Source organism: Heteronotia binoei, chromosome 21 (assembly GCF_032191835.1).
Source record: "Heteronotia binoei isolate CCM8104 ecotype False Entrance Well chromosome 21, APGP_CSIRO_Hbin_v1, whole genome shotgun sequence".
Classification (NCBI taxonomy): Eukaryota; Metazoa; Chordata; class Lepidosauria; order Squamata; family Gekkonidae; genus Heteronotia; species Heteronotia binoei.
This window is the reverse complement of record NC_083243.1, coordinates 170,156,630-170,184,150: the sequence shown is the minus strand read 5'-3', so window position 1 is coordinate 170,184,150 and position 27,521 is coordinate 170,156,630. Positions and strand designations below refer to the sequence as shown.

Sequence of the window (27,521 nt, the reverse complement as noted above, 5' to 3'; positions counted from 1 at the left end):
GCTTTTTGCTGCTTGTTTCCCTTCTTGACGAGTCGCACCCTTTTTCAGTGGCACTTGCCACTGGGCAGTTCTGTGCTTTCCTAATTGTTCCAGCTACTCGTAGGAGGTGACTATGGCAAGAGTACACAGGCTGTGACTGAGCAGAATTTCCAGCCTGGGATATAGATCTGTAATTAGAATGCCACACAGTAAGAACTGTTTTTGTGGGGGAAGCAGGTCTGCTCCCCCCTCAAAGCATTAACTGTAAGATCTGCAGAGACCATATTAAACCAGATGTAAATGCAAACATTAAAACATCGTGCTTGAGCAAAAGCCCGCATGTGTTGTATCTGAATGTCCTGACATAGTATCTTATCATTGCAGCTTGATTGCTTCATGTAAGAATCAAGTTTGTAGAGATCTGAGCCAACAGATCATGTTGGGGTCTGTGCCTATTCTAATTGCTACATGCAGAATTATTGTAGAATGTAGGAACATACTGCGTGCATCATGTCATAATATCAGAGTGGGGAGCAGGCTGGGTGATATAACATGGTTTACTATGGATGGCACTAACTTGCCACCTGGTGGCCAAACTGGAATGGCTTCTGAGGGCAAAGGAGAAAACTGTTAAGAGATTCCTAAGCAGATGTAGAAAAATGACAAGTTTAGCTCTATGTTGGAAATTTGCTTGTCTTTTTTAATAGGAGCTGCTTGCCTGTCTTTCCTGTGCCTATTTTAAGCTCAAATGTAACCCACTGCCTTGTTGATGGCCACTGTTAGGTCAAGCTGAGGGAGATGGGGCCTTTTGAGCACTGATCAAGGGGCTGGGATGACCTATGCCCTGAAGACTTCTGCAATAAAAGGGAACAGAAGCTTCATCTCGTGCCCAGGAAAGGATCCCAGAAAGTTTTACCAACAACTCCTTCGTCGCTACTGGTGCCAAAGAACTGGAACCCTGAGGATACCCAGCTTTTGGAACATTACTCAGGTTTTGATGTGGTAGTAATGTACCAAAGCTGGCTTTCAGTGTTGTCCTGTTTTGCTTGAGGCCTGGCCATTTCTACTGCTGCTGAGGACTTGTATTAAAAAACAGCAAAAAACCTTGGTTGCAGCCCCAGCCCCCAATATCTCTGTGATGGGTGAATGGATAAGGTAGCCTAATTTCAGCATAAGGCAATGTAGCCAATGGCTGTGGCTGCTGTAATTGCCTGCCTTTCTCTTTCTTCTGTTTGCAGGAGTTACGAGGACATGTTGGTGGATGACATGGGCAGAGACCAGTATTACTGGGCTCCACTGGCCCAGCATGAGAGAGGCAGCTTAGCAAGTCTAGACAGCCTACGAAAAGGAGGACCACCACCAGCCAACTGGCGCCAGCCTGAACTCCCTGAAGTGATAGCTATGCTGGGATTTCGTCTGGATGCAGTGAAGGCCAATGCCGCAGCCTACCTGCAACATTTGTGCTACCGTAATGACAAGGTGAAGACGGAGGTGCGCAAGCTGAAGGGCATTCCTATTCTAGTGGGACTGCTGGATCACCCCAAGAAGGAGGTGCACTATGCTGCGTGTGGGGCCCTCAAGAACGTCTCCTTTGGCAAGGACCAGGACAACAAGATTGCCATCAAGAATTGTGATGGTGTCCCTGCTCTGGTACGACTGCTGAGGAAGGCACGTGACCTGGACCTCACTGAAGTTATTACAGGTAATAGCCTCTTTTGGAGAGAGGCATGAGTTTCAGGTCTCTCTTTGATATTTAAAAGGACTCTAACTACAGTGATGCTCTCCATTTCAGGAACGCTCTGGAACCTTTCTTCTCATGACTCAATAAAGATGGCCATTGTGGATAATGCCTTACATGCCCTCACAGGTGAGGTTATCATTCCACGCTCTGGGTGGGAGAAGGAGCCCAGTGAAGATTCCAAGCCCCGCCATATAGAGTGGGAGTCAGTGCTCACCAATACCATTGGCTGCCTTAGGTAAGCTGAAGCTGTCCTGCAGTTGTAAATATCCCCAATGTAACTTGGTCTTATGTTTTGCAGTTCTTTTCACTACTTTTGACAGATCTTCGGGTCCAACCAGCAGTGAAAGATCAGCTTTTAAAATTAGTTTGTGGTTCTTTGTACTATCTCCTAGAAAGGCTAGTCAGAGTGGTGGGAAAATCTGTTTTATTGGTGAGGATGGCCTCCTTGTAACAAACTGAAGATGCATTCCTTGGAGAACAAAGAGCCGTTAGCTGGCTATCTAAGGCTTGGATCCTATGGATGCATTTTGTGTATGCTGGACAACTTCTGCCCTGAAACATGCTTTCTGTTCTATTAGCACTTTCGTTTGCCCAACTCTTCAATGGCCCTTCACGTGAACTGACATGCTAGTGAAAGAGGAAGAATGCTCTATGGCAATGGTCCCCAACCTTCTTGGTACCAGGGACCGGCATCAGGGCCAGCCCACCCACTGCGGCCCCAGGGCCAGCAGGGTGGGGGCACCGAATTCAGCCCCCCTGGTGGTGCTGCACAGCTGCCCCCTTCTCGGACCCGTGCAGCCTCGCTGCCCCCCCCTCACTGCCTCCTCTACCTTCAGTTGTTACAATTTTAAGGCTGGGAAAGGGGTGGTGAAGCCTGTTGTCATGAACCCTGCCCGCCCCTGCCTCCCTGCGGCACCTCCTGCATCCTCTATTGTTACAATATTAAGGCCGGGAAAGGGGCGGTGAAGCACCGCCTTCCCCGGCTCTTTAAAGGCCGACACATACCTCGCCGCCAATCAGCTGGGAAAACCACCGCAGCAGCAGCGGACGACCCGCTGAAGAAGCGGCACTGCCCTTGCCTGACACAAGGGCAGCGCCGCTTCTTCAGTGGGTCACCCGCCGCTGCTGCTTTTTTCCCCAGCTGAGTTATGTGTCAGCCTTTAAAGAGCTGGGGAAGGCGGCACTTCACCATCCCTTTACCAGCCTTAATATTGTAGCAACAGAGGATGAAGGAGGTGCCGCGGGGAGGCAGGGGCGGGCAGAATTCATGACCCAGTTGAGAACAGGCCACAGCCCGGGGGTTGGGGACCCCTGCTCTGTGGTACAGCAACATGTCCATAGGATCCAGGCCACCATGTTGAATTCCAAACTGTAGACCATGAGTGTCCTATTCTATTGGGTCTGAGTCTTTAATTTGGGGAGGGAAGTGTCTACAAGTGTAGGATTTAGGAGTGTCAAAAACTATTCATGTATGACAAGCAAACCACTGGGACTTGGGGGCATGGGGCAAGGTGTGACATTGGCTTCAATCCTGGATTTAACTGTGAGATATATATATATATATATATATATATATATATATATATATAGGCTACCATACTTTTACTTATGAATTTCACAAAAATAGACAGAAAAGATTTTCAATTTTCAACAGAGCTTGTTGTTTAGTCATACAGCATCCAATTAACTAGTTACAATAATAGATGCATTTCGTGTTGCCACTTCATCAGTATTGTTAATGTCTTCTTCTTGTTGAGCTGTATGTAAGCCAGTATCTTTTTTTTAAAAAAAAAATGTGCAAAGCCTTCCATCTCATTGCTGGCCAAAACACTCTCCATAAGGAACCACCTTAAAAATACAGATAACAATTCAGTAATATTTGTTTTGATTGTTTGTCAATTGATAAATGTTAATAAACAGTTAAAAAGGAAAAAAAAATACAGATAACAATGCTCTGGTAGAGTTTGTTATTACACTAATATGGTACATTTTAAGGACCCTGGGATGAATTCAAATCTTTATCCCCAAATCATTCAGCTTAACTATTACAGGGAACATATACTCATAGGACTCAGCCATTGTTGCAATATACTTTTCTATATGGAGCAGCCAATAATTTCTCTTTTATCTGGAGCAAAGCCTTCAGTTCTAAAGTTGGCATAATGCTCTCAGAATACAAGCAATGCAGCAATGAGACCCCATGGACAAAAATATTTGTGAATTTCTTACAAGCCATTCTTCATTATATAAGCAGGAACAAAGTCTTTTCTTCTTATTGATGGCCAAAAAGCTTTAAAGATACTACCAACTATTGGTCCTTCTTAAAAGAATGTTCCCTGTAAAAGAATGTAATTACATATAGCTGGCCACACAGTCGCAATGCCCCAAAGGTGCACAGACCAATCCAAACCTTAGTCAAGGTTGCCAACTTACTGATTTACTTTGCTGATGTAACATCATGACAATTTAATACTTTTCCTTTTTTCTTTTTTCAAAGGCAACCTCACAATTTATATGTGGTCCATGTTTGATTCAAAACCTAGTATGAAAAAGTTTATTTGTTCTTTATTTTTTTTATTTACTATTTCTATATTAGACTATAGAGCTCTGTTGAAAATTGAAAATTGTTTCTGTCTACTTTTGTGAAATTCATAAGTAAAAGTATGGTAGCCTATATGTATTACAGTTATGTTTTTTGTCTCTTGTAGTGTATTTCAACTGTGATCCCATAATTGTTCTTTTTCCATTCTGGATTTGTCAGAATCAGTGCTGGGAAGTGTATTTAAGAGATCTGCAATGGGACACTAAATATAACACACGAGGCTAAAGATGTTTTCTTTTTTCCCAGGCAAGAGAGGAAGATGCATCAAAGTTTAATCATTATTTGCTAATATGTCCTCCTTTCTCATATATTTCGAATTGGTAGAAATGTCAGCTCAGAGAGAAGCGAAGCCCGTCGAAAGCTGCGGGAGTGTGACAGTCTGGTGGATGCTCTTATATACATTATCCAGTCAGAAATTGGCCAGAAAGATTCAGACAGCAAGGTAAAAAAATGTGGGGCAGGCAGCATTCTTCTTCCTACAAACTACCATGCATCTGGGCAGTGGTGCTTCTTTTACAGCCAGAGACAGTTTCTTCTGACTGTTAAGAAAATGGATTGCTCTTCCTTGATGGTCATTCCTTTGCCTAGAAAAAAGGCAATCCATGAAGGGCTTTGAAGAGCAGTCGGGGGTATCCTCTTCAAGAAGAGGAATGGCAGGAAGAAGCAGTAATGTCACATGAGGATCATTTTCCATCTCTTATCACCATAGCTAGATTATCCTCTCCTTCTTGGCATGTTAATAGGGCTTAAGAAATCTGCACTCACTTTTGGGGCTGCATGAATTATATAGTCCAGAGCATCGGTTCAATGTAATCTAGCACCTGGGGTCCCCAGATCAATTTTAGAGTTTGAATAGCATATGAGAGCAAGGATGGGATTGTCCTGTGTTTCCGGGGGGGGGGGGGGAATCTGGTACTGGAAGCCACCTTTCTTTTCTGTTTCTTTCTGCTTTCTCATGAGCCAGCACCATGATTTTCGTTTTATTTTTTCTTCATTTATACCCTGCCATTCTCCCTAATGAAGACCAAAAGCCACTTACATAGTTCATCCCATTTTATTCTTACAACCACCCTGTGAGATAGGCTTAGACCAGGGGCGGCCAAATTTGCTTAATGTGAGAGCCACATAGAATAAATGTCAGATGTTTAAGAGCTGCAAGAGATGAACATAAGATGTTTGAGAACTGGAAGGAAGGAAGTTGGGGGAGAGGAAAAGAAAGCAACTTTTTACAATGCATTATCCAAGCTGCCAACTGGCTTGGCTTGGAGAAGTGATTTAAAGAGAGAAATGCTTTCTCCAAGCTGGTCGGCAGAGCAGTGGGGGCTTCAATAGCTGTACAACATGTGTGAAAAAGCCACATGTGACTCCCGAGCTGCAGTTTGGCCACCCTGGGCTTAGACTGAGAGTGTGTAATTGGTTCAAGGTCACACCCAGGAAGCTTCCATGAGAGATTGGGGATTCAAACCTGAATTCTCCCAGAACCTAGTCCAATACTGACCACTACACCACACTGGCTTTCTGTACCTCTGGCCAACTTCTTATCTTTTGGGACAAAGAGATGTGAGAAATGGGCATAGTCACCGCTAGCACCTTGTAAAGCAATTGTAGACTCAAACCTAATAGACTGGGATGCCTGTATATCAATGTTATAGACCCTTGGTGGTTCTTTTGATGAACTAACATAATCATGTGGTCCGGTATGATGCTCCAGGGTACAGCTCCTTGTTCTGCCTGAACTGACTATGTTCAGGGTAGATTCATGACCGGCAGCTTGCTAGCAGGCTTCTTGTATTAAGGTGCAGAATGCTTACTCTCCTTGCCCACCCAAGAGGTGTGTGGTAGGGACCCTTGGATGTGAGTGATCCTTGTGTTTAACTTCAGGGTTTTCTGTTTTTTTTGGTAGCTTGTGGAAAACTGTGTCTGCCTTCTGAGGAATTTATCGTATCAGGTGCACCGTGAGATCCCCAATGCAGAGAACTATAAGGAAGCCCCACTCAACATTGTCAATAGCACGGGCCCCCATGCTGCCAGCTGCTTTGGTGCCAAAAAAGGCAAAGGTAAGATCCCAGGGGCTGTGCAGTTTCTGCAGATTTAGGGAGGGAGTTTTCTAACGCTTGAAAGTCATCTTTGGCTTTGTAGGACAAGCTGCTGTTTGCCACAGGAGCCTTTTGTAACTGTGGTAACTTTCTGGCTCTCCTGCTCTTTATCTGTCATGGCCTAATATCTTGTACGGTGGGCTTTTTTTTTTTTGATATGTCAATCAAGGTGACGGCTGGGTCTTCAACTAATTTGGCCTGTTTCCCCTTCTCTTTGCTTTCCTTCCGAATGGCCTGTGGTCCTGCTGGCATCTCTTCTCTATTGCCTCCCTTCTTCCCTGTCCTTCTCTCCGCCAAAAGACGAGTGGTTCTCAAGAGGTAAGCCGAGCTCTTTAGCATGCATATCTTTGGATTTGAAAATGTATAGCGTTGCTTTCGTATCTTCCCTCTGCCCTTGCCACTGTGGGTTCACCCACCCAGCAGCTTAGTCAAGAAATAGGACTTTTATGCGAGCTACCTTGTTCTGCGTTGCTGCCCATTCTTTGAAGCAGATGCTGGCTTCCTGCTTGCACATTGCATGGGAAGATAATTAGAATTGCCAGAATACACATAGCAGAGCAAGGCGAGGGCTAGCTTAAAGTCACTTCACAGGTGTAAATCTTAAGTTTGTGTTAAATATACACTTTTAAAGTGTGAATGCAGCAGACCACTCTGAAAATGCATGGATTGTGTATTGGGTTGCAGACCTCTAGGTGGGGCCTGGAGATCCCCCAGAATTACAACTGATTTCTGGAAGACAGTTCAGTTCCTCTAGAGAAAATGGCACTTTCATCGACAGGAGACAATGTGGCATTATACCCTCTGAGGTTCCTCCCTTCCCCAAACCCTGCCCTCTCCAGGGTCCACCCCCAAAACTCCAGGAATTTCCCAACACAGACCTGGCAACCCTGATCGTATACATGGCACTTAGGAGTGATTGTCCACAGTTCTGAGTGTACACTTTACAACTCTGTGGCAAATCCCACTTCACCCCTGAACAATGTATGGAATGGAATTTTCATGCAGCCTTCAGTGGGGAAAAGGGCTGGGGATTAATGCAAACAAAAACAGCTAATTACCTTTACGTCTTATCTGACTTCTCCAAGACAGTTTGATTAGCAGAAGCTTTGCTCTGCTGATCAGGGTTTCCAGCGGCTGGTTGGTAGAGTTTTAGGCTCGACCTGATTTGATGTTGTTCCTTCCTGCCAGTCTTTTGCCACCCTGGGCATTGCAAAACATTTGGTTTCCTGGGGACCGGTTAAATTATATGAATGTAGTAGTTACAGACTTTGCTTAGTGTTTTATCCAGATGGAATTGCAGAGAGATTCTTTTGGGTGCAGAGTATTTTTGCCAAATACCTTTTGGTAAAGGCATTGCACTGACTTGAATGCTACATGTCTTCTGGATGGGGATGTTGAGGGAGCAGAGCCATTTCTCTAACCTCTGACAGCAGCAATTTTCTGTTCTTGATGCTTGTGTGAACTGGAAAAATACGTTTATGAGACAGTTGTGAAGTGCCAGCAGACAGCAAAAGAACTTCTCTAACTTTTTGGAAATTTGAATTAACTGTGCAGGGGACCCTAGTGCAGTGGTAGAGAATATGCTTTACATGTATATGGTCCCAAATTGAGTTTCTGGCATCTTCTGGAAGGACTGCAAGGTGGGGGTGGGGAGGGTCTTTCCTGAGAATGCTGGGAGACTTCCCAAGCATCCTACAAGGATGGGCCATCATTCTGGCCTGATTCAAGGAAGTGTGTTTACATCCCACCTGATACTGGGCAGACCCAAACAGTGCTCTTTGTTCTCTGATCTTTAGTTGTCCTCAGCAGGCAGAAGAATCAAATGGGGCAATTTCCTTATTAGTAAGTATAGGCAGTGAAGAGCTTTTGTGCCTTGGGAGACTCCGCTTCACTAATGTGCCATTTTTTCTCTTTCAAGGTAAAAAACCAACAGAGGATCCTTCTGCTGATATAGTGGACTTCCCCAAAAGACAAACTCCTGCAAAAGGTACCTGTACCCTAAAAACATTAGCAAGGGAATGCAGAGGAGGAAAGCTCTTCTGCAACTCTTATCTTTTAGTCTGTGGCTTCTTGCTACATGTAGTCCTCCATGCACATCCTTAACTAAGGCAAAGGACATGAATCACATGCTGTTGAGACATGTTTTATTGGTTGTTGGGTGGAGATGCAGATTCTTCTGCTTTAAAAGTAGCTCCCAACTCTTTAACAAAGGTGTGGCAAGTAGGTGTGCTAGGAAAATGGCCAATTTTGCTCCGTGGCTTCAGTAACCACACCCAAAAGGTGTAACATCAGCATCCAGGGGACCAGTAACAGGGGGGGGGGAAAGTATTTTTTATTCAGTGCAACATTACAGATGTTTTGACAAAGCAAGAAAAGAATAGTTATGGGAGATTTCAGCTGCCCTGATACCTGAGAGGACCAGCTCTGCTAAACATGAGTTCTCTTATTTATTATTTACAAGCTAGTTTACGAAATGCCTTTCTGCCCTTACAAGGGCAACCCAAGGTGGTTAACAATTTAAGACATACATGAGAAAGTACATCATAAAACCGTTAAAATAAATTTTTCTCCCGAACATAACTTAGAAGAGTAAAAAACAGTTGAAATAAATACAAAACTGTTAGATACAGTTAAAACATCTCTCTTGCTGGAAATGCTCAGGGAAAGTCTGAAGAGCCACCTGTTCAGATTGCTGTAGTTCTGGATTTCCTGGTCAGATTTAGAAATGAAAGTATATTTCTAGGTGGTGCATTACTATCAGATGGCCAGTTGTTCTGAGGTGCAGGATATTCCAGTCTAATGGTGTAAAAAGCGGCATGTCTTGATGCACCCCCTCCCCTCCCAAAGTGGACTGAGTGGCTTCATCAAGATGGGCAGCCGTGACCGTCTGTCTGTGGCAGTAGAAAAGAGTAAGAGTTCAGTAGCACCTTAAAGACTAACACAATTTGTGGTAGGGTGTGAGGTTTCATGAGTCACTACGCACTTCTTCACATATGAGTCCATCTGTCCTATATATTGGAAAATGGAGTGGCTGCAGATACTGAATGACATTAGCAGGCAAATGATGACAGCAGGCATGATTGGATTAGGTTCAGTATGCAGAAAGGTGGTAGGCATGGAGAAATCAGCATTGGTAATGAGACAGGAACCAAGGTCTCGATTCAGCCCAGGTGGATGAATTGTCTTGAGCTTCGTTATCAATTGCAATTCAGCAGTCTGTCCTTTGAAATTCCTTTCCTTTCTAAGGTAAATGCTGCAATTTTAAGTCAGCAACTGAAAATCCTGGAAGGTTAAAATGACCCCCCACTGGTTTTTGGCTGCTTTCTGATGTCAGACTTGTGTCCATTAATTTTTTGTCGACGGGACTGGCCTGTTTGTCCAGTGTAGAGAGTGGAAGGGCATTGCTGACATAAATCACATTAGAGCAGTGGTCCCCAACCTTCGCGGCACCAGGGCTGGCCCGCCCACCATGGCCAGCTGGGTGGGGGCACCCTGTTCGGCTCTGTCCCTTCCCCCCACGGCCGCACAGCCTCAACGCCCCGCCCGTCCCCTGCAGCGTCTCCTTCACCCTCCATTTTTACGATTTTAAGGCCAGGGAAGGTGCGGTGAAGTGCCGCCTTCCCCGGCTTTTTAAAGGCCAATACCCCCCCCCCCCCCCGCCAATCAGGTCATCGGCGGTGTGTGTGTTGGCACTTCACCACCCCTTCCCTGGCCTTAAAATTGTAAAAATGGAGGGTGGAGGAGGCACCGGGGGGGTGGGGGGGGCGACCTGGCTGCGCGGCACCATGGGGGGAGGGGGGTCAGGCTGCAGTCTGATTGCTAACAGGCTGTGGCCCAGTACCGGTCCAGGGGTTGGGGAGCGCTGCATTAGAGGATGAGCAGGAGTAGGAACCTGAGATAGTATGGCTGATGTTGCTGGATCCACTGGAGTTTTGCTAGGATCTATATGAGGGCAAAGTTGGCATCTTGGTTTGTTGCCTTGGTGCCAGTCCATGTTTATCATTGCAGGGAAGAAGCTGTTTTAGGTTAGCAGGTTGTTGGTAAGCAGGAAAAGGTTGACTCCCCAGTGCCTGTGTGAGGGAAGTGTCACTACCCAGCATGGGTTGGAGGTGATATTCCCTCTAAGCTGCAGAATCTTGTGGGCAAAAATTCTACTTTGTGAGCTACTGGCATTAAAGTTGTGAGCTAGTGCACAAACTGTTGTGCTCTGGGGTCATCCTTCCTGAGCTAAGACAAAAATGTGTGAGCTGGAGACTAAAAATCTGTGAGCTAGCTCATGCCAACTTAGCTTAGAGGGAACACTGGTTGGAGGTCATTAATAATTCACTGAACTGGCTTGAGTTGTAAGCCGTAGGTGACCACCAGTGGTATTCTGTTGTCATTTTCTTTGGGCTTGTCTTGTAGCAAGCTGTCCCTGGATATCATTCTGGCCTTTCCAATCATCTTTCTCACCATATCAGGAGGATATTGTAGTTGCAAAAATGCCTGTTGCTGATCCTTCAAATGAGTATCTCTGTTCTGATATATAGATCATAGCAATACCACCAGCAGACCCAGGTTCTTGCTCATCCTAGAATGTGATTTAGGTCATCCTGTGTCAGCAGTGTCCTTCCACCTTCTACACTGGACAAACAGGCCAGCCTCTTCAACAAAAAATTAATGGACATAAGTCTGACGTCAGAAACCACAATGTTCAAAAACAAGTAGGGGAAACATTTTAACCTTCTAGGACTTTTAAGTTGCTGTCTTAAAAGTAGCACTTACCTTACAAAGGAATTTAAAAGGGAGATTAGAAAGAGAGACTGCTGAATTGTAGCTGATAATAAAGCCCAAGACAATTCATACACCTGGACTGAATGGAGACCTAGGTTTCCTGTCTCATTACCAGTGCTGGTTTCTCTACACCTCCTATCTCTCTGCATATCAAACCTAATCCAACCACACCTGCTGTTGCCACTAGCCTGGTAATGTTATCTGGCATCTGAAATCACTCCACTTCCAGTATACAGGACAGATGGACTCACAGTCTAACTGTATCTGAAAAAGTGACCAGTAACTCATACCTACCGCAAATTTTGTTAGTCTTTAAGGAGCTACTTGACTCTTACTCTTTTCTACTGAGTGGCTTCATGGCCTCCTAAAGCATTAGGTTCTTATAAGCCCCACCCCTCTACCCTCCATACTTGTTCCAGCCCCCGTCTTCCCACCCCCGCACTTGACTGGTTTAATCTATAGCTCCTCTTATCTTCCTTTGCTAGGTTATGAACTTCTCTTCCAGCCTGAAGTTGTCCGCATATACATCTCACTGTTGAAAGAGAGCAAAACTGCTCCTATCCTAGAGGCCTCTGCAGGAGCAATCCAGAACTTGTGTGCTGGCCGCTGGACGGTGAGTGAAGTTGGCTCCTGTTTTTTGGTGTTATGCAGGTAGAGTGGAAGAAAGATTATGAGAGAACCATCTCTTGCGGTATCTGTTGCTGAATGTACCCACAAGGATGCTGCTGCTTATAAGATGCTCCTGGGCTTACCATTGCTGAATTATATGATAATGTTAGATAAAGTTCCAAGTCATGTTTGCCCTATAGACTTGTTGCAGTTGTAAAACTACATTTTTTCCTTCTGTGTCTCTCAGTTGCTTTGTACTTTGTATGTGTAATATTTCTAATGAGTCTATTTATTTGCAATTTGTACCCTTCATGTCTTGTTTCAATAAACATTTATAATTTTTTTTAAAAAAAAGATGCTTCTGGGCGTTGCCTGAGTTCAGCCCTGCAGCTGAAGTTCAGGCCTTCCTTGTCAGGTTGGGACTGCCTTTGGCAGGCAGTGAAAGCAAAGTTCTTGCTGTGTGCTCCCTCTCTGTATACAGGAAAGCAGGTCTTTGTGCTCTTTTTACTCTTGATTTGTTTTCTAGCCTTTCCCTTTCCGTCCTCATCGCTCCAGTTTTCCCTGTGTCCTGCCATCTCTGTCACTTCTTTCCTCATTTCCTACACCCAATCTCTTACCCTTTCCTTCATCTCCCTGTAATTCTTGAGTTTTCCAGGCTTGACTCACTAACATCTGTCAGGAGTTGCTAATTAAAGGAATCTGAAAAAGAGCATCCCAGAGTTGTGTGTGTTTCTTGTGCTTTGTTATGCAGGTAGAGTGGAAGGGCAGGTGTGTGGGTGGTAGGGAGAAACCTAAGCCAGAGATGGGCTCACTTGCTCTGTCCAGGTCGGATGATATTAGTAGGAAGTAAGAATGGGGAGGCAACGAGAGAGAAAAAGCCTTCTCTTTTCCCCCTCCTCCCACTTTGCTTGAGCATTTTTTGACCAGCGCATAGTATCTGGTTGCTTATGTAGTTAACCTGACCCATTTTTGAAGGCAGCAGCCACAGAGGAAATACTGAATGAACTGTTATCAGTGTAATTACTGTGAGAATCTTCCATTTAGGTCCCATTTCAAAACAGATTAGAATTTCTTCCCCTTTTATGTCTTTGCCTCTGAGTAATGGGGAATTTCCAGAATAGAAACATGAGTCAAAATTGTGGTGGGGAAGATAATAGGCCAACTTCAAGCACATAGGCTAACTTTTAAATAGCCAATGTTGGGGAGTGCTACACTGTTGTAGTACTGAATTAACTGAGTTTGGGCTGTAAGAATGTTTCTAAGGAAACTGATCCCCTAGAGAGAATCTGGTGAGGCCAGGGAGCATCTTGTTCTAAGTATTGTTGTGAGCAGAAAGCACTACTTTGTAGTGGGAGTCTCCTGCAGTAGCAGATGCTGTCTATTTCATGCTCCATGCTAATGTTGTCTCTTGCAGTACGGGCGGTACATTCGCGCTGCGTTGCGCCAGGAGAAAGGCCTCTCAGCCATTGCTGACCTTCTAACCCATGATGAGCGTGTGGTAAAAGCTGCGTCTGGAGCCTTGCGCAACCTGGCTGTGGATGCTCGCAATAAAGAGCTGATAGGTGAGAGCAATAAGTGGAGGAGGGGGAGGAGGTTATTTTATATTTTGTGCATGTCCTATCCAGGGAAATTTTTGCTTACACACATAAGGATGCATGCATGCTCGTTTTAAACCAAGCTACCAAATCATAATCTTTCAGTCCTTTCTGAAATACCCTGAGAGCCAGGAAAGGGAGGGTTTTTTTTTTTACAGATTGTAAGACTTCATATGCCCATGTCATCTGGACACGGCATGCAGACGGTATATACTTCATAAGGGAGCATTTTTTAAAGCCGAGGCTCATAGTGGAACATGTGCAGAAGGGGCTGCATGTAGAAAACCTTACATGGCTTTAGTGTTCCTTAATATGGATTTGATATTCCATTTTTAAAAAAGGGGGAGCCACTCCTGATACGGGTGACCTCTTCCAGTTAAAATTGTAGGTTAAAATCAACCATTTCTGTGAAGTTTTAGCATATATCTTTTTGAGAAAGATATAATTTAGAAGAATAGAAAATAGATTCTAGGGAAGGACCACCATTCAGGAGGTGACTGCCATCGTGTGCATCCTTCTGTCTACCTACTTTTCTTTTTATCCTACACATCCTCTAAGGAGCTCAGGGTAACCTGTGTGCTTCTCTCCTCTATTTTTGAACATTTTTTTTTAAAGCCACATTAGAATATACCAGCTTGTGGGCTCCCAATATATTAGTAGGTGCCAGACAGGGCTTTGAGGTGAGAGTACAATATTTTTGTTGCTTCTGCCTAATCAAACTTAGAATTGACAGTTCTTTGAAGGGTAGACTAATGGGGATTCTTGAATTGTGTCCCAAGATTTTGTGATGTTTGTGCTATACAAGCTGTGCACTCTTTGACAGGAAGACAAATAAGGGGAATGCAGAAAAAGAGCTAAAGTAAACAAGAGAATCTGTGTTCTAAGATACTATGCAAATTGTAGTAGAAACTGAAGTAAACCGTCTTAATGCATTGAATACAACATAAAGTTACATACATAAGAGAGCCCTCTTGTGGCCAGCTGAAGTAGGTAGAATTAAAGTCATACATGAATTAAATTGCTGCTTGTAGAATGGAGAGTCTGCTTCAGAATATGATGTATGTAATATGCTAATGCAATATGGCCTCCAGATGTGTCCAATGTTTCAAGGACAAGCCCTTCTTCCGGTCAAAAACAACGCTCCTATAACATATGTCTACAAGGTCAAAAGCAACGCTCCTATAACATATGTCCATTCATACCATTATAGCAGGACCTTCAGGGTGTAGAGCAAGGCAAAGGAACTTTTTGTGTTTTTTGTTTTCCCCAATGGTGACTCTTATTTACTCTCAACTCTAGGTAAACATGCTATCCCCAGTTTAGTGAAAAACTTACCAGGAGGACAGCAGTTACCGGCCAAGAACCTCTCTGAAGATACTGTGGTCTCTGTGCTGAATACTATAAATGAGGTAATTGTGGACAACTTGGAAGCAGCAAAGAAACTGCGGGAGACGCAAGGCATCGAGAAGCTGGTGCTGATCAACAAATCCGGGTGAGTGAAACCTAGTAGGGAGTTGTGTGCTGTGCAGGCATTTCCAAAGATGTGTGGGTTGCAGTATTCATGCTCATACATATCGTGGTCCTCCTAGGAATCGCTCAGAGAGGGAAGTCAGAGCAGCTGCCCTTGTACTACAGACAATCTGGGGGTATAAAGAGCTACGGAAGCCACTTGAGAAAGAAGGATGGAAGAAGTCTGATTTCCAGGTATTTGCAGATTGAATTAAGCATGTTAAAGGGGCTTGGGGGGGAGATGCAATACTGATAATGAAGTAAGTGAGAGACCATGGAGAAGATTTTCAGGTCCCACCTGGAGGCTGACAGCACTAGTTGCACTCCCATTTTTAAATGGAATATAAGTAATTGTCCCAGACCACCTGAGCAGAAGAAAAAAATGCTGCAACATCTTAGTACATAACTAGTTTCTGTCTAACCCATTCGTGCTGCTCTTTATCAAACAGAGTTGGAAATTTGCCTTATTGTGAACTTGCGTTGAGAAAAGCTATTCTAAGAAGTATTTAACAAGCCTCCCTGCCTTTCCAATAAGGTGCTGCGCATCTGCCACGGAGATTCACATGCCAGTGTACATAGCAGAGTTCTGAACCAAAGAGAAAGCTTGTGGATTTCTTGTCTTATCTAAAGACGTAGTTGGCGTAGTCCCACCTGCATACGCACAGCTTTTGTTCTTGCAATCCTGCCCTTTCCAAATGTGGTGGGGACTTGGTGCTGCTGGTGATTCTAGGCATTAGATGGCTTCCTATGCTTCAAAGGTCTGAGGAGGTATCTTGAAAATAAAAAAAAAAGCCCTGGGTGTAAATATAAAGCAACATAAAAATAGTCAGGAATTCTCTTTCAGGTGCATCTGAATAACACCTCCAGAAGCCAGGGTGGTAACTCCTTTGATGACAGCACCTTGCCCCTCATTGATAAGAACCAAAAGGGAGGTAAGTACAAGGCTGACTGGCATTTCTGCATCAGAAGTCCCAGATTCTGTGTCAGAAGGAGAACCCTGTTACATTACCAGAGCCCTTGTGCTGTATGCTCTCCCCTCCCTCCCCAGGCTGTTATATAGATAACTTACTGGGTAGAGTCTCTCCAGCTAAAAATTTGAGTGGCATGCACAGAAGGCTGCATTACACTATTATGTACCTGAATTCTCTGAAATACTATTTTTTAAAAAACCCTCAACTTAAGTTGTTTTACAAAAATAAAATTATGTTCTTGTCAAAGAACCACACTTCAGTAGTCAGAATGGCACTGATAAACTTTCATTTTCTGTATTTGTGTACTGAAAGTGTAGAAAGCAAGCTTCGCTTGGGACAATTATTGAAATACATGTAAACTCTCTTTGAACAAATTCAGCTTGTATGCTTTATTGTGGATCTGCCAAAACTACTTCTACTAAAAAGGAAGCAGCAAAGCATAGCATAACAGCTGGTTGGCTAGTATGACCATGTGATGGTTTGGCCATGATGGATACGTGGCTAGGAGAACTTGCCTGGAAGGTCTGAGGAGTGGGTGAAGGCAGCCAGTTATGGGCCAGAAGCTCTGTCCCCTCAACTATGCAGTGTTGAATGTTTCCACAATGGTTAGGCCTAGAAACTTAGAAGGAGAGCTGGGAGTAATATATGCTACAGTTCCACTTAGACATGCCCATTCATTTAGCTGAGAATTACATATTTGAGTATGTGTGAGATAGAAATGCCACCAAAACCTTGCATGTAAAAAAAAACAGAGGAGCTGCTGGACTAGCAGTCTCCCCAACATTCAGATTCACCTTGTGCATGGAGTTTTGCAGTTTGAGAACCATTCATATGAGTAGTATTTGTTATTAAAATCTTTTAAGGTATTTAGAATGCCTTCAAAGGCCTTTGCTCTCCACCTTTTACGGAGGAGTTTTTAATATCCGTTCCATTGCAAGGAAGGATAATTTCTTAGTTACTGTATTACCATTGCAGTTCATACTGAGGGGCATATGTGATGGCATACACATTGGAAGAATCTTTGTGATAACCAAGGCAGGCACAGCACAAAAAGTCATAACTTAAAAGTCAGCACCAAAGTTTGTAATTCAAAATGACTTAATATTATCCTCTAATAATAATTTGTCATTTCAGCTAACTGACATTAGTGTAGTCCATTGTGCAAAGTTGTCCTTGGATTTTCTGCTGATGAGAGATGTCTGCTTTGGGCCTTTGTATACTACATTGACCAGTTTGCCAAAAATAGGAATTTTCTATATTGGTTGCACTGTTTTTCCCTATTCTTTATCTAGACAAGAAATCTTCTCGAGAAGAGATTCAGATGAGCAACATGGGACCAGGTATGGGAACTTTCAGAACAGACTAGTTGTCCAATAGAGCTTTTCATTTTACCCACACTGGAAAGGCGATTGCCCATATCACCAGGCAGTGGACACAAATGTGGTAGCTGGTGACATTGCTACTGCTTACCACCCCTTCTTCCACACTGCATGGCTTGAAAAGTATGTTTACTGTGGCAAGGTTTAAATTTTGTCTTCCTTAGCTAAATTTTATGTTTGGACACAGCAGACAGCATAGAAGTCAGATCATCACCACATACCTATGCAGGATCTGTGTTGAGAATGAGCCTCCTTCCACTATCCTTTTTGCTTTCTCAGTGGCTTATTTATGAACATATGAAGCTGCCTTATACTGAATCAGACCCTGGGTCCATCAAAGTCAGTATTGTCTTCTCAGACTGGCAGCGGCTCTCCAGGGTCTCAAGCTGAGGTTTTTCACACCTATTTGCCTGGACCCTTTTTTGGAGATGCCAGGGATTGAACCTGGGACCTTCTGCTTCCCAAGCAGATGCTCTACCACTGAGCCACCGTCCCTCCTACATATGAAGCTGCCTTATACTGAATCAGACCCTTGGTCCATCAAAGTCAGTATTGTCTTCTCAGACTGGCAGCGGCTCTCCAGGGTCTCAAGCTGAGGTTTTTCACACCTATTTGCCTGGACCCCTTTTTGGAGATGCCTGGACCCTTTTATTTCCATTTGACAGCTCAGCAGATTGCAGTAGCGGTCTTACTGGGGAAGATGAAGATAGTCTCTGTAGACTTTTCAGACTCGGGAGTGGCCCATCCTCCTTCAGTACCTATAACTCATACATGCACAATGAGCTTCAAGTTGACATGGCTGTTCTGGCTGCAAAGGCTAGCACACACATGATAGCCGTAGGCTGAAGTTATGAGGTTAGTGGCCTTGTCTCACCCAGGATTTCCCAGAACTGAGCAGCCTTCAGGTGGCAGCATCATTCATTGGGTGTATCTGCTTTCCATGGGCATCTCCATTCCAACCTGTCACTGATCTGTTCTTGTTTGCATCTTGGATTGTGTGAGTGTGTAAAGAGTGGAATAATCTCATTCCCAAATTCAGGGGGAGTCATATTGTGCTACTGTGACCCCAAGAGTGAGCTGTGCACATTTGTATATCCTGAAGCTTTTCCCTATATGGTGGTAGAAGGTGATGATCATGCTTATTTCCTGACTGGTTAGCGAGATGAAAGGTGCAGTTGGAGGAAGGGAAGCTGTTAATCTCTCTCCCTCCTCAAGTCTTGGTTCCATGTGAATCTTCCTTGTCCTCAGTTGTGTCCTTGATTTCAGATAATTACTCTACACTGAATGAGAGAGACCATAATAGGACATTGGACCAATCTGGTGAAGAGATGGAGTCTATGAAAGGAGCACCGCTGATGGTAAAGACTTACAGTTCCTACTGGCCAAGGCTCAGTCTTTTAATAGAAAGGGGCTTGTGGAACTGAGGGAGGGAAAGCAGGTGGTATCGGGGAAGGGAAGTGCTGGATCTGTAGTCTGGAGGGCCCAGGGATTTCTGAAAACAAAGGATGCCTTGAGAATAATGCTTGCACTCTTTCTGATTTCTGGAGGGTTGCTGAATGGCCTGTTAACTAACCTACCCTTCCCTTGTGGACTTCTTGGCCTTCCACCTGGGTCCTCGTCCTTCATTCTTGCCAGTGACTTTTCAGATAGCTGTCTGCCTTTTCCTTCCCTTGTCCAGTAGCACTGTAAAGACAAACAAGAATTCCAGGGTTTTAAGGTGCTTCTGGACTCGAGTCTTTTTCTTCTACCGCAAACCAGCATGTCTACCCACCTGAAACGTCCCTTCTTTTCTCTTCCTTTCTGTGTAATATGCCATCCCTACTAACAATACATGTGTCCACCGCAGGAGGAAGGGGAGGAATCCTATGAGGAAAATGACCAGTTTTACCCTTCTATGGTACGTTCTTCCTTTTCAGAGAAGCTCTTCTGGTTCTGTGTTAAAAAAGAAAAAAAAAATCAGAGGGGCAAACTAATCAGAGATTTTCACAGGGTCAGATCTGGGTTTTTGCTTAATCTGGTTCCAGAGACTGGCTGCACATGTTTGTGCTGACGATTCTGTCTGATTCTGTGTGTGGTGGGGGCCCTGCCTGGCTAGCATTAACCACATACGTTCTTTTTCTCTTTCCACAGCAGAAGATCTAGACTTGCCACCACTCTGCCTTCTCTGTTTTGAGTTTATAACGTACAAGTGTATAACTTTGTGGTGAAATGGACTAATTTTTTAAAAAAATCTCTCGTTGGCACACAAGGCCAGCCAGCCAGCCAAACGACTGGCGCCCTGAATCCACAGGGCCTTACACCTCCCTGTCAATGACGGTGCATCCAATACTCTGGACACTTTTTTTTTTAATCTTGCAAAAGCAACTGTTTCTGAAGACCAAATATTGTTGATGGATCTCACTACGGCAGACACTCAGTGGACAAGTTTCTGCTGCATCAGCCAGGAGCCACTGATGCAGAAGGATCTCAGCTGAACTCTTACATACTGGAATTAGGTTTTTCTTAAGGAGCTGTCTCAGAAGAGAGAGAGACTGTCTCCTCCTTCTCTTAGCCTATAGAATATATTTTTGTGTGTGATCATTTTTTCAAACAAAGGATGCTGGGACTACTGGAACATTCCTGGTGGTAAGGGTGGAGAGGGCAGATGGGCAGGGAATAACAAAGGAGGGGGACAGCTTGGGAGCGGACACATCTGGCCAGTCTGGATGCAAGATGGCCCGAGAGTGTCTCTTTGAGGAGACAGCCTTCCCATTCCTCATGCTGAGGAGGGTTGTGTGGGGTTGGCATCTGCTTTCTCCTATTCTCGTTTGCTTCTCGGTGGTTTTAACCTGTAATGGATGAACTCCGTTTAGGAAGCTATTTATTGGTGGGGAAGGGTGGGGAGCAGTTTGAGGTGCGCAAGAGACCTGAGGGGGGGAGGGGGAAGATGATGACTGAGTGTGTTAAGTGGAAGTTAGTGGAAGGGGATGGCATCTTAATGCCTACAAGTAGTAACATTGGACCTCCAGTGAGGATGACAGAGAGGGTCCCGGTTGGATGATCAGAACCCAGGTGGTTGGTGCCCAGGTTGGGCTGCAGGTGCCAGGGCTGAAGGGAAGCTTGGTGATGGAGGGGAAGGAAAGCTGTCTGTAAATATTGCCCATATCCTCCCATTCAGGTCGGGGACTGAAATGGTTACCTATCACTATCTACATGTGCCTTTCTTTGCCACTGTGAAATATCTTGGTGCATTTGCTGATTTAGAACTAGGAAGGGACTGGATTGGAGAGGTGGACTTGGGCCCAGGGGTTGTGCTTCTGCCTTCTTCCCAGGCCCTTGCATTGGAACCAGAATTATATTGCCATGTGTAATAGCAGCAGTGAAGTCTTGGTAGCCAGCAGATGGCAGGAGTTGATCTGTTAACTACTTAAAGCTTCCCAGGCTGGGGAGGGAGAGGTGAAAGCATTGTTGGGCAAGGATCATGATGCTTAGTACATAATGCACCTTAACGGCATGCCTCTTCAGGGAATAGGAGGAGATTAGGGTTGTCTGATGGATCATTCTCCTCGTCTGCCAAGGGGACAGTAGAGACTAACTCCGGGCACCACATTGGTGGCTTCACCTTTTCTACTGAAGAGGATCTCAGCCTTTCCCTCTCCCTCCTCTGATCCTGCTTCAAAGCACTGCCTCAGCCCAGCTACTGGAAAGAGCTCTGTTGCCCACAGCTCCTGGGATTCTCTATGTACACATTGGTCCACGTTGCACAGGATGGTATGCCTAACACAGGAGATTCTGTGCCTCTCGTATGCTCCAATCCCAGTTTTTTCTTTCCTTTTTTGGGGGGTGGGGGTGGGAGGGGTTAAACATTCAAATCAGCCTTTTGAGGGAGGAGAACTTTTTTAAAACTATGAAACACTATTTCCTTTGACTATTACAGATGAACCAAAAATACCCTTCCCCACTGACCAATTCAATACTGTAGGGGGAACTAATAATTCACTGACTTTTGCTTTCTCTTTGCACCCCAGGGGAAGGGGACATCCTGCTGTTCTTTGAGTCCTGCGCTCACTCTGTAATGCTTTTAAAATGAAATGATTTTTATATAAATAAAGTTTTAAAGTGTGTATTTGTTAAAATTGAATTGCCTATCCAAATTCTGTTGAGTCTGTTTCTTGCTGTTGGTCAAGGATCTTCATTGTTTAAATACAAGCTTGCCTTATATCCAGTTGCATACGCTGGGGGAAACTGTCAAAGGGTAGACCTGTTTGTGTTATAAAATGCCCCATGATCTGCTCTCCAAAGTTTATCAAAACCTATATGAAATAACTCAGTTCTTCTTTAGTGTCTGATACATTTAGCCTTGATCTGCTCCTTTCATGTGACTGAGAAACCTGTTCGGTAGCCTTTGAGGGCACGCTTAGCACTCCTGTCATGTTCCATTTGCTAATGAAGAGGTTTCATTCCTAACCTGTTGGAATACTTAGTAGGAAGATGAGTTCCTTGTAAGAGCAAATGATGTCTCCAGGCACGAGCCAGCCCTCAGATGCTGTAAAAGGAGTACAGCGCACAGTCACAGGCCTTTCCTCTGAGGAGGCTGTTATCGCCTACATTCTCTGCCCCTCCCATAACTCAGGCAGGAATAAGGTTCTATAAGTTATAACTGCTATTTCCCTTATCTTGCATGTTTCATGTCGCACCATTGCTATTTAAATGCATAACAAAGTTTAGTGGCACCATTAAGACCAACAAAGTTTTATTCAAGGTATAAGCTTTTGTGTGTATGCACACACATAACCCTGACCTAAAGCAATCCTATATGCCGTGTCCCTAAATCTACTCTGTTTGTGGATAGAATGCACATTGGGGTTTGGTCCCTGTTCTGTGTCTTGTTGATGGTGAGTGGCTATTTGGGATTAAGGGTTTATCTGAGCAAGACAAAATCTATATCTAAGGCCTGTGCAGAAGTATCATTTATCTAGAATTGGCTGCAGTCAGTAATGACACCCTGGTTAGTTGGGAGCCATAGGTGACTGTCCCTGGATCATGTTCCCGGGTACTGGTTTAGCTTTGTTAATCTGTGTTCACTTCATGGGATGGAGTGTGGTTTTGAGAAGGTCTGCTGCAAACCCTTAATGTTTTAGTCTCAGTCCCAGGAACTGGAGCAGATGTGGCTGGATTATAGGGTCAACAACTGCTCATATGGTATGTTCTTGCCAGAAGCACATAGTTATATGCTGCTCAGTACATATCAGATGTAAGGTGATCCTCGCCTAGCTCCACACTTCTCCTTTGGATAGTTGTGTACTTCAAGGATCTACAGCAGGCATACTTGAAGCTATAATTTCCATTAAACATTGTGAAAGATTAATGAAGCTAGATGATTACCTGGGGGCAGACCAAAGACCTTTATGTTTGAACAGCTTGGCAACTTTGATTTAAGTGCTCCAAGCATCACCACACCTGTGTAATTAGCTAGTAAAAGCCATGCCAATACTTTTGTTTAATCAAATAACAGAATCGGTTGTTTCAATTTCACATGAAAGTTTGACAGTCCAAATTCTGGATTGGAGGGATGAGGGTTTGGCCTTATTCCAAAAGGACAGCAGACTGAATATTTTCTATCGTTTTTTGTCACGGGGGCTCCGCTGGTATTAGCTCACCATTTCAAGGTTGGTAGACCTGTTCCCAACCACCCACGAGGAAAAAAAGTAGGTGGCGGACCGAATATGTAACAAGAAATGAACAGCCTACCAGTCATCTTAACTCTATTGTCAATCACTGTGCCTGCCAGCCAGCTCTTCCCAGGTACTTTTGGGTACAAACTTTAGAATATGTCTGGGAAGAGGAGATTTTACATAACAAATGCCACCATGTGCTATTTTATAGACCCCCAGGCCCAGTGGCTGTATGGTCATATTTCTCATACAAGAGGGTTCTAGAGTATAGCATGCATATGATGCATATAGCAACCTTTTTTGAAGGGGTGGGGGGAGAGATGAGCAAGCGTGAGACCTCTGCAGAAATTAGATAAGGTGGGTAGGTGATGTATGCTTTTGTTAAATATAGCACAGTCAAACTGTGGGCCCTGTAGCACTTAAAAGACCAACAAAATTTTATAAGGTATAATCTTTCATTAGTCAAAATGTATGAGGTGAGAGACCCTGTTTTGTTGGTGCTATTGGATTTGAATTTTGTTGTACTAAAGATTAACACAGCAACACACCTGAAAAAAAATTGCATTCAAGACACTGGGTTTTTGGGGGGAGGGGGATTTTTGTTGTTGTGTGTGTTTGCACCAGGAAGTCATGGTGATGTCTGGCGACTGACCCCTACTGGGCTCCCGAAGGATATTCAGAGAGGCAGCTGAATAAAGCCTGCCCCCGCCTCCCAGCCCCTGGTATTCCAAGGAGGTCTCCCATCCAAATACTTGCCAGAGTTGACCCTGCTTAGCTTCCAAAATCTGGTGAGATCAGTCTTGCCTGAGCTATCTGCGTCAGGGCAATTCAAAGCACTTTTTATACTCCACAATCTATACAAAAATATACGACACAGTGCATGATTATGGGCATCTCTGAACTGTAAACCAAACAAAAAAAGGGGGTCTTGAGGCACTTTTAAGATGCTTGGGAAAACAGGCTAGAGGTCTTTGCATTGGGAGTGTAGGGTGCCCTCATCAAGTTCAGCCTGTCCAGTAGGCAGTTCTTTCACTGAGGGCACCAGTGGCAGAAGGGCTCTACCCTGCCACCCTGCATGCAGCCTCTGGGTCTGCTGGGGCCAGTGGCAATCTGGGTGGTGTCCTTTGGCCCCAGTTAGTGGCTGTGGTGATCTTGCCATTTCCCTACCTCTGTCTCGGGGGTAAGGGGGGCTTGCACCCAGAATAGCCTTTCTTCTTTCTACCTTGCTGCTTTGCCTCAATGGGGAGGGAGGAAGGGGGCAAAGAGAGCAAGCAGCATCTCCACCTCAGCATGGGAGGTAGTAATTTCTCTCGGGTGTGGGGTGCATAGCTTCACTGCCTTGCCACAGTGCAAAGTTATGCGAGAGTGAAGAGAGCAGACATGGCTTCCTCCCAGGCTTTGGGGAGGGGGGGGGGGCGGTGAGGCAGGCAGTAGCTTCTTGCTGTGCCTTGAAGGGGGAGGGGCTGACAAAACTTTGCTGCCTGGCTCAGCCCTGACTGGTTTTTGTTATCTTTGTCTCATGTACATTATGACAGGAACCTGATGAAGTAGGCTCAGGTTCACAAAAGTTTATGCTACAATAAATCTCTTTTAAGGAGCAAGAACATTTTAAAACAGCTACCCTTCTGGAATTTTTAATATTCTAGTTCCTCCTCCTGGTCGCTTGTGCAATGGCAGCCATGCAACCTTAGAAAGAGGCATACTTGTCAAGTTGCAGGGATCTCCATCCTTTTTTAAGTTTGTGGGCACCTTTGGAGTTCTGACAAAGGGTGCTAAGTACAGCTACAAAATGGAGAAGCTCTGTTTATTGGGACATGTGTAAAAATTAACATTTTAAAAATATTATTGCTTGCCTATTGAGCTAGCTAAGAAACCCCACATTTGATGATGCCGGGCATCATTCTGCAAGTATCTAAGGAAAAGGGGGGGGGCAGGAACATGGCTGCCCACTTTACATATATCTGTCTCTCAAGAGCCCAGCCATTTTTAACCTGCACTATTGAAGGGCTAGTGAGAACTCCTTGTGAATGTTTATAGTTGAGAAGAGAATCTGAATGGATTTTGATAACAAAATTGACTTCTGAAAAGACCAGAATTTGATGTAGTGATAGTATCAACTTTCACCTGAATTAAAAATACATTGAAGTTGGGAGGATCGGATGACCTGACTAGAAGCATCACAGAATTTTAGCCATGCGGCCCAATTGTGCTTAGTCAGAAGCAAGTGTGTTTAGAATATCCCTCTACTATTTACACAGGTAAAGTATTTTACATAAAGCTATTATCAGCATTATATCCACCTGGCCCTGACCACTTTCTAAAAACACTTGGTAGGTACCATGTGTCAGAACTTGTAACTTTCCTGTGTAACGCCTATACTTTTGTAACGAAGTCCTGGGCCTCGATTGAAGTTCTTCCAGTTCTGACACCATGGTAACTGTGGGTGCCATGTTGTGGCCTATCCAAGTGAAAATTTAAATGTGAGGCCTCTGCTAAAATTATGAAGATGTAATCTGATTCAAGGACAGTCAGAAGAGCAAGCAGCATAGATGCACCTTTAAAAATAATACAAGTCTTCTAGTGCATAATCTTCATCGTGGTCTCTGTGCAGTCCAACACATGGGTCTTGCCACAGGCAACGGATCCATACCTCAGTCTCCAATAGCTCGCCTAGAGCATTTTTTGGTGCGCTTTCCACTAGCCCTGGGGAGCAGGAATCGACTGCGCGTGTCTGGAGCGAGCGGGAGGTGCCATTCCCACTCAGTTTCTTCCTTTCCACCGCCGGGACAACACCTACCTTGCTGCACTCGTCTTCTCCTGTTTGGTATCATATTCTCCTTTTTCTCTTACCTTTCTTCTATCATTTTTCGTCCTGATATATATATTTTTTAAAGCCCTTGTTTCTGCGCTTTCCCTATTTTTCTCCTCTCCCTTGTCCGGAGCGTATGGAAGGGAAAATTACTTTCAAAAAGTGTCGGAGGTGTGGATCTAAAATCACTACTTCAGATGGACATTCGTACTGTCTTTTCTGCTTGGGTGAAGCACATCGGGTAGATACTTGCTCTCATTGCGCCAGCTTCGGTAAACAGGCGCGAAAAAACCAAGTGGCCAGACTTCAAAGTTTCCTGCTTGAAAAATCTCTTTGGGCTATGCCCAGCTCTGATTTGCCGCCTCCCCCACACCAAGTGGGAGATTCGGCTGTGTCGGCTGCTCCTCAACTTCACAAGAAGCATGTCCGACCAGAGACCATCCGAGCACTCTGACACCGGCCACAAGGCTTTGAAGTCTTGGCATACCGATTCGTCCGCCTCGGCCCCGAAGAAATCCCGCAATCTGACAAGGTCGACTCCGATGACTTCCCCGAGGGCCACCACTTTGACCGCTATAGCGATATCGATGGTGTCGGTTTCCACACACTCTGCTCTGACCCAACCTCTTGTTCCACCAGAGCTTTCGGCGCCCTCCGACGTCATCTCCGATATGCCTCACCTCACTCCTCACTCCCCAGCTGCAGTTGAGGTTATACCAGTTCGATCTCGCTCGCCCTTGGTCCATAGTGTGGTGCCATTCAACATCCTCGAACCCGACCCCCGTTCGGATCCAACTTTCTCTCAGGAGCATCCCCGGTCTTTGCTACAGGCTGGATCCTTTCGAGACATCAGAGTTTCTCCTCTCTACAGAGAGTCGTCGACACAGGTTTCTACCCAGCATGTCTGATCCCTCTCACCGGTTCGATGTTGTGATTTCCGTTCACGCTCTCCAGTCTACCATGAATACCAAGACTATTACCAGAGGAGTCGATATGAATATTCCTCACTTTCCAGATCACCATCTCTCAGACATCGCCGGGTGTACCATCGCTACTCCCATTCCCCCTCGGATGAGGGTTTCCATCACTCTCGGTACCATTAATTCGAGGTCGCATCCCACAGCCATGATGTATCAACACCTCGAATCCGTGACTTCGAATCTCCTCGGTACCATGAGCCTTCTCGAACCCAAGACCTGGAGTATCTCTCTTCTCAAGACCGTGAAGCCCTTTGAGTCTGTGAACCTCCTCGGTACTGCGAACCTTTTATACCCCACACTGCTTCCGCCACCATATCTGCTGCTCCGGCCACGACTTCTACATCGGCCATGACTTCGACTGCCTTACAAGATAAGTCTAAATCCTCCACGGAACGTGCATCCACATCTGCACCTACCAAGCCTCTGATCTCCCCTGCAACTGAGGAATCCCAATCCGATGGGGACAGCTCAGGCTCTTCTGACTCCGAAGATCCTCCTGGCTCTCCTGCCTCGGATTCCACGTAGCCAGCCCATCTTCTCCATTGGATGGTTCGAAGGCCTACCTTAACCTGATTACTACCATGGCTGAAGCCTTGAATGTTACTCTTCATGGTCCATGATCTGGTTCAGAAATGTTTTTTTCTTGCCAGCACCCACCTTCCTTTTGACTTTCAGCTTGCTAGTCACCCATGTGTGGGACTGCACAGAGACCACAATGAAGATAAACAGGTTGCTTACCTGTAACTGATGATCTTCGAGTGGTCATCTGTGCAGTCACACACGCCCACCCAGCCTTCCTCTCTGCTGGCTTTTTCTACCTTGGT

At 44.9% G+C, this 27,521-nt stretch overlaps 1 protein-coding gene across 11 annotated transcripts in view; it reads left to right on the top strand.

Annotated features, from left to right (window-relative positions):
* CTNND1 (catenin delta 1) overlaps nt 1–21,369 on the top strand; it is a 36,012-nt gene extending 14,643 nt beyond the window's left edge. For 2 of the 11 annotated variants that reach the window (XM_060262506.1, XM_060262496.1), the window contains 15 exons: nt 1,218–1,681; nt 1,772–1,955; nt 4,647–4,764; nt 6,226–6,379; nt 6,719–6,736; nt 8,337–8,405; nt 11,677–11,804; nt 13,215–13,362; nt 14,695–14,887; nt 14,985–15,099; nt 15,749–15,838; nt 17,164–17,215; nt 18,521–18,612; nt 19,101–19,151; nt 19,385–21,369. In XM_060262506.1, coding sequence (XP_060118489.1) covers nt 1,218–1,681; nt 1,772–1,955; nt 4,647–4,764; nt 6,226–6,379; nt 6,719–6,736; nt 8,337–8,405; nt 11,677–11,804; nt 13,215–13,362; nt 14,695–14,887; nt 14,985–15,099; nt 15,749–15,838; nt 17,164–17,215; nt 18,521–18,612; nt 19,101–19,151; nt 19,385–19,396 — 1,888 coding nt within the window. In that variant the 3' untranslated portion in view covers nt 19,397–21,369. The remainder of the gene's footprint in view (nt 1–1,217; nt 1,682–1,771; nt 1,956–4,646; nt 4,765–6,225; nt 6,380–6,718; nt 6,737–8,336; nt 8,406–11,676; nt 11,805–13,214; nt 13,363–14,694; nt 14,888–14,984; nt 15,100–15,748; nt 15,839–17,163; nt 17,216–18,520; nt 18,613–19,100; nt 19,152–19,384) is intronic. The other 9 variants (XM_060262499.1, XM_060262498.1, XM_060262497.1 and 6 more) reach the window with 9 other exon arrangements.
* The last annotated feature ends 6,152 nt before the right edge of the window (nt 21,370–27,521 follow it).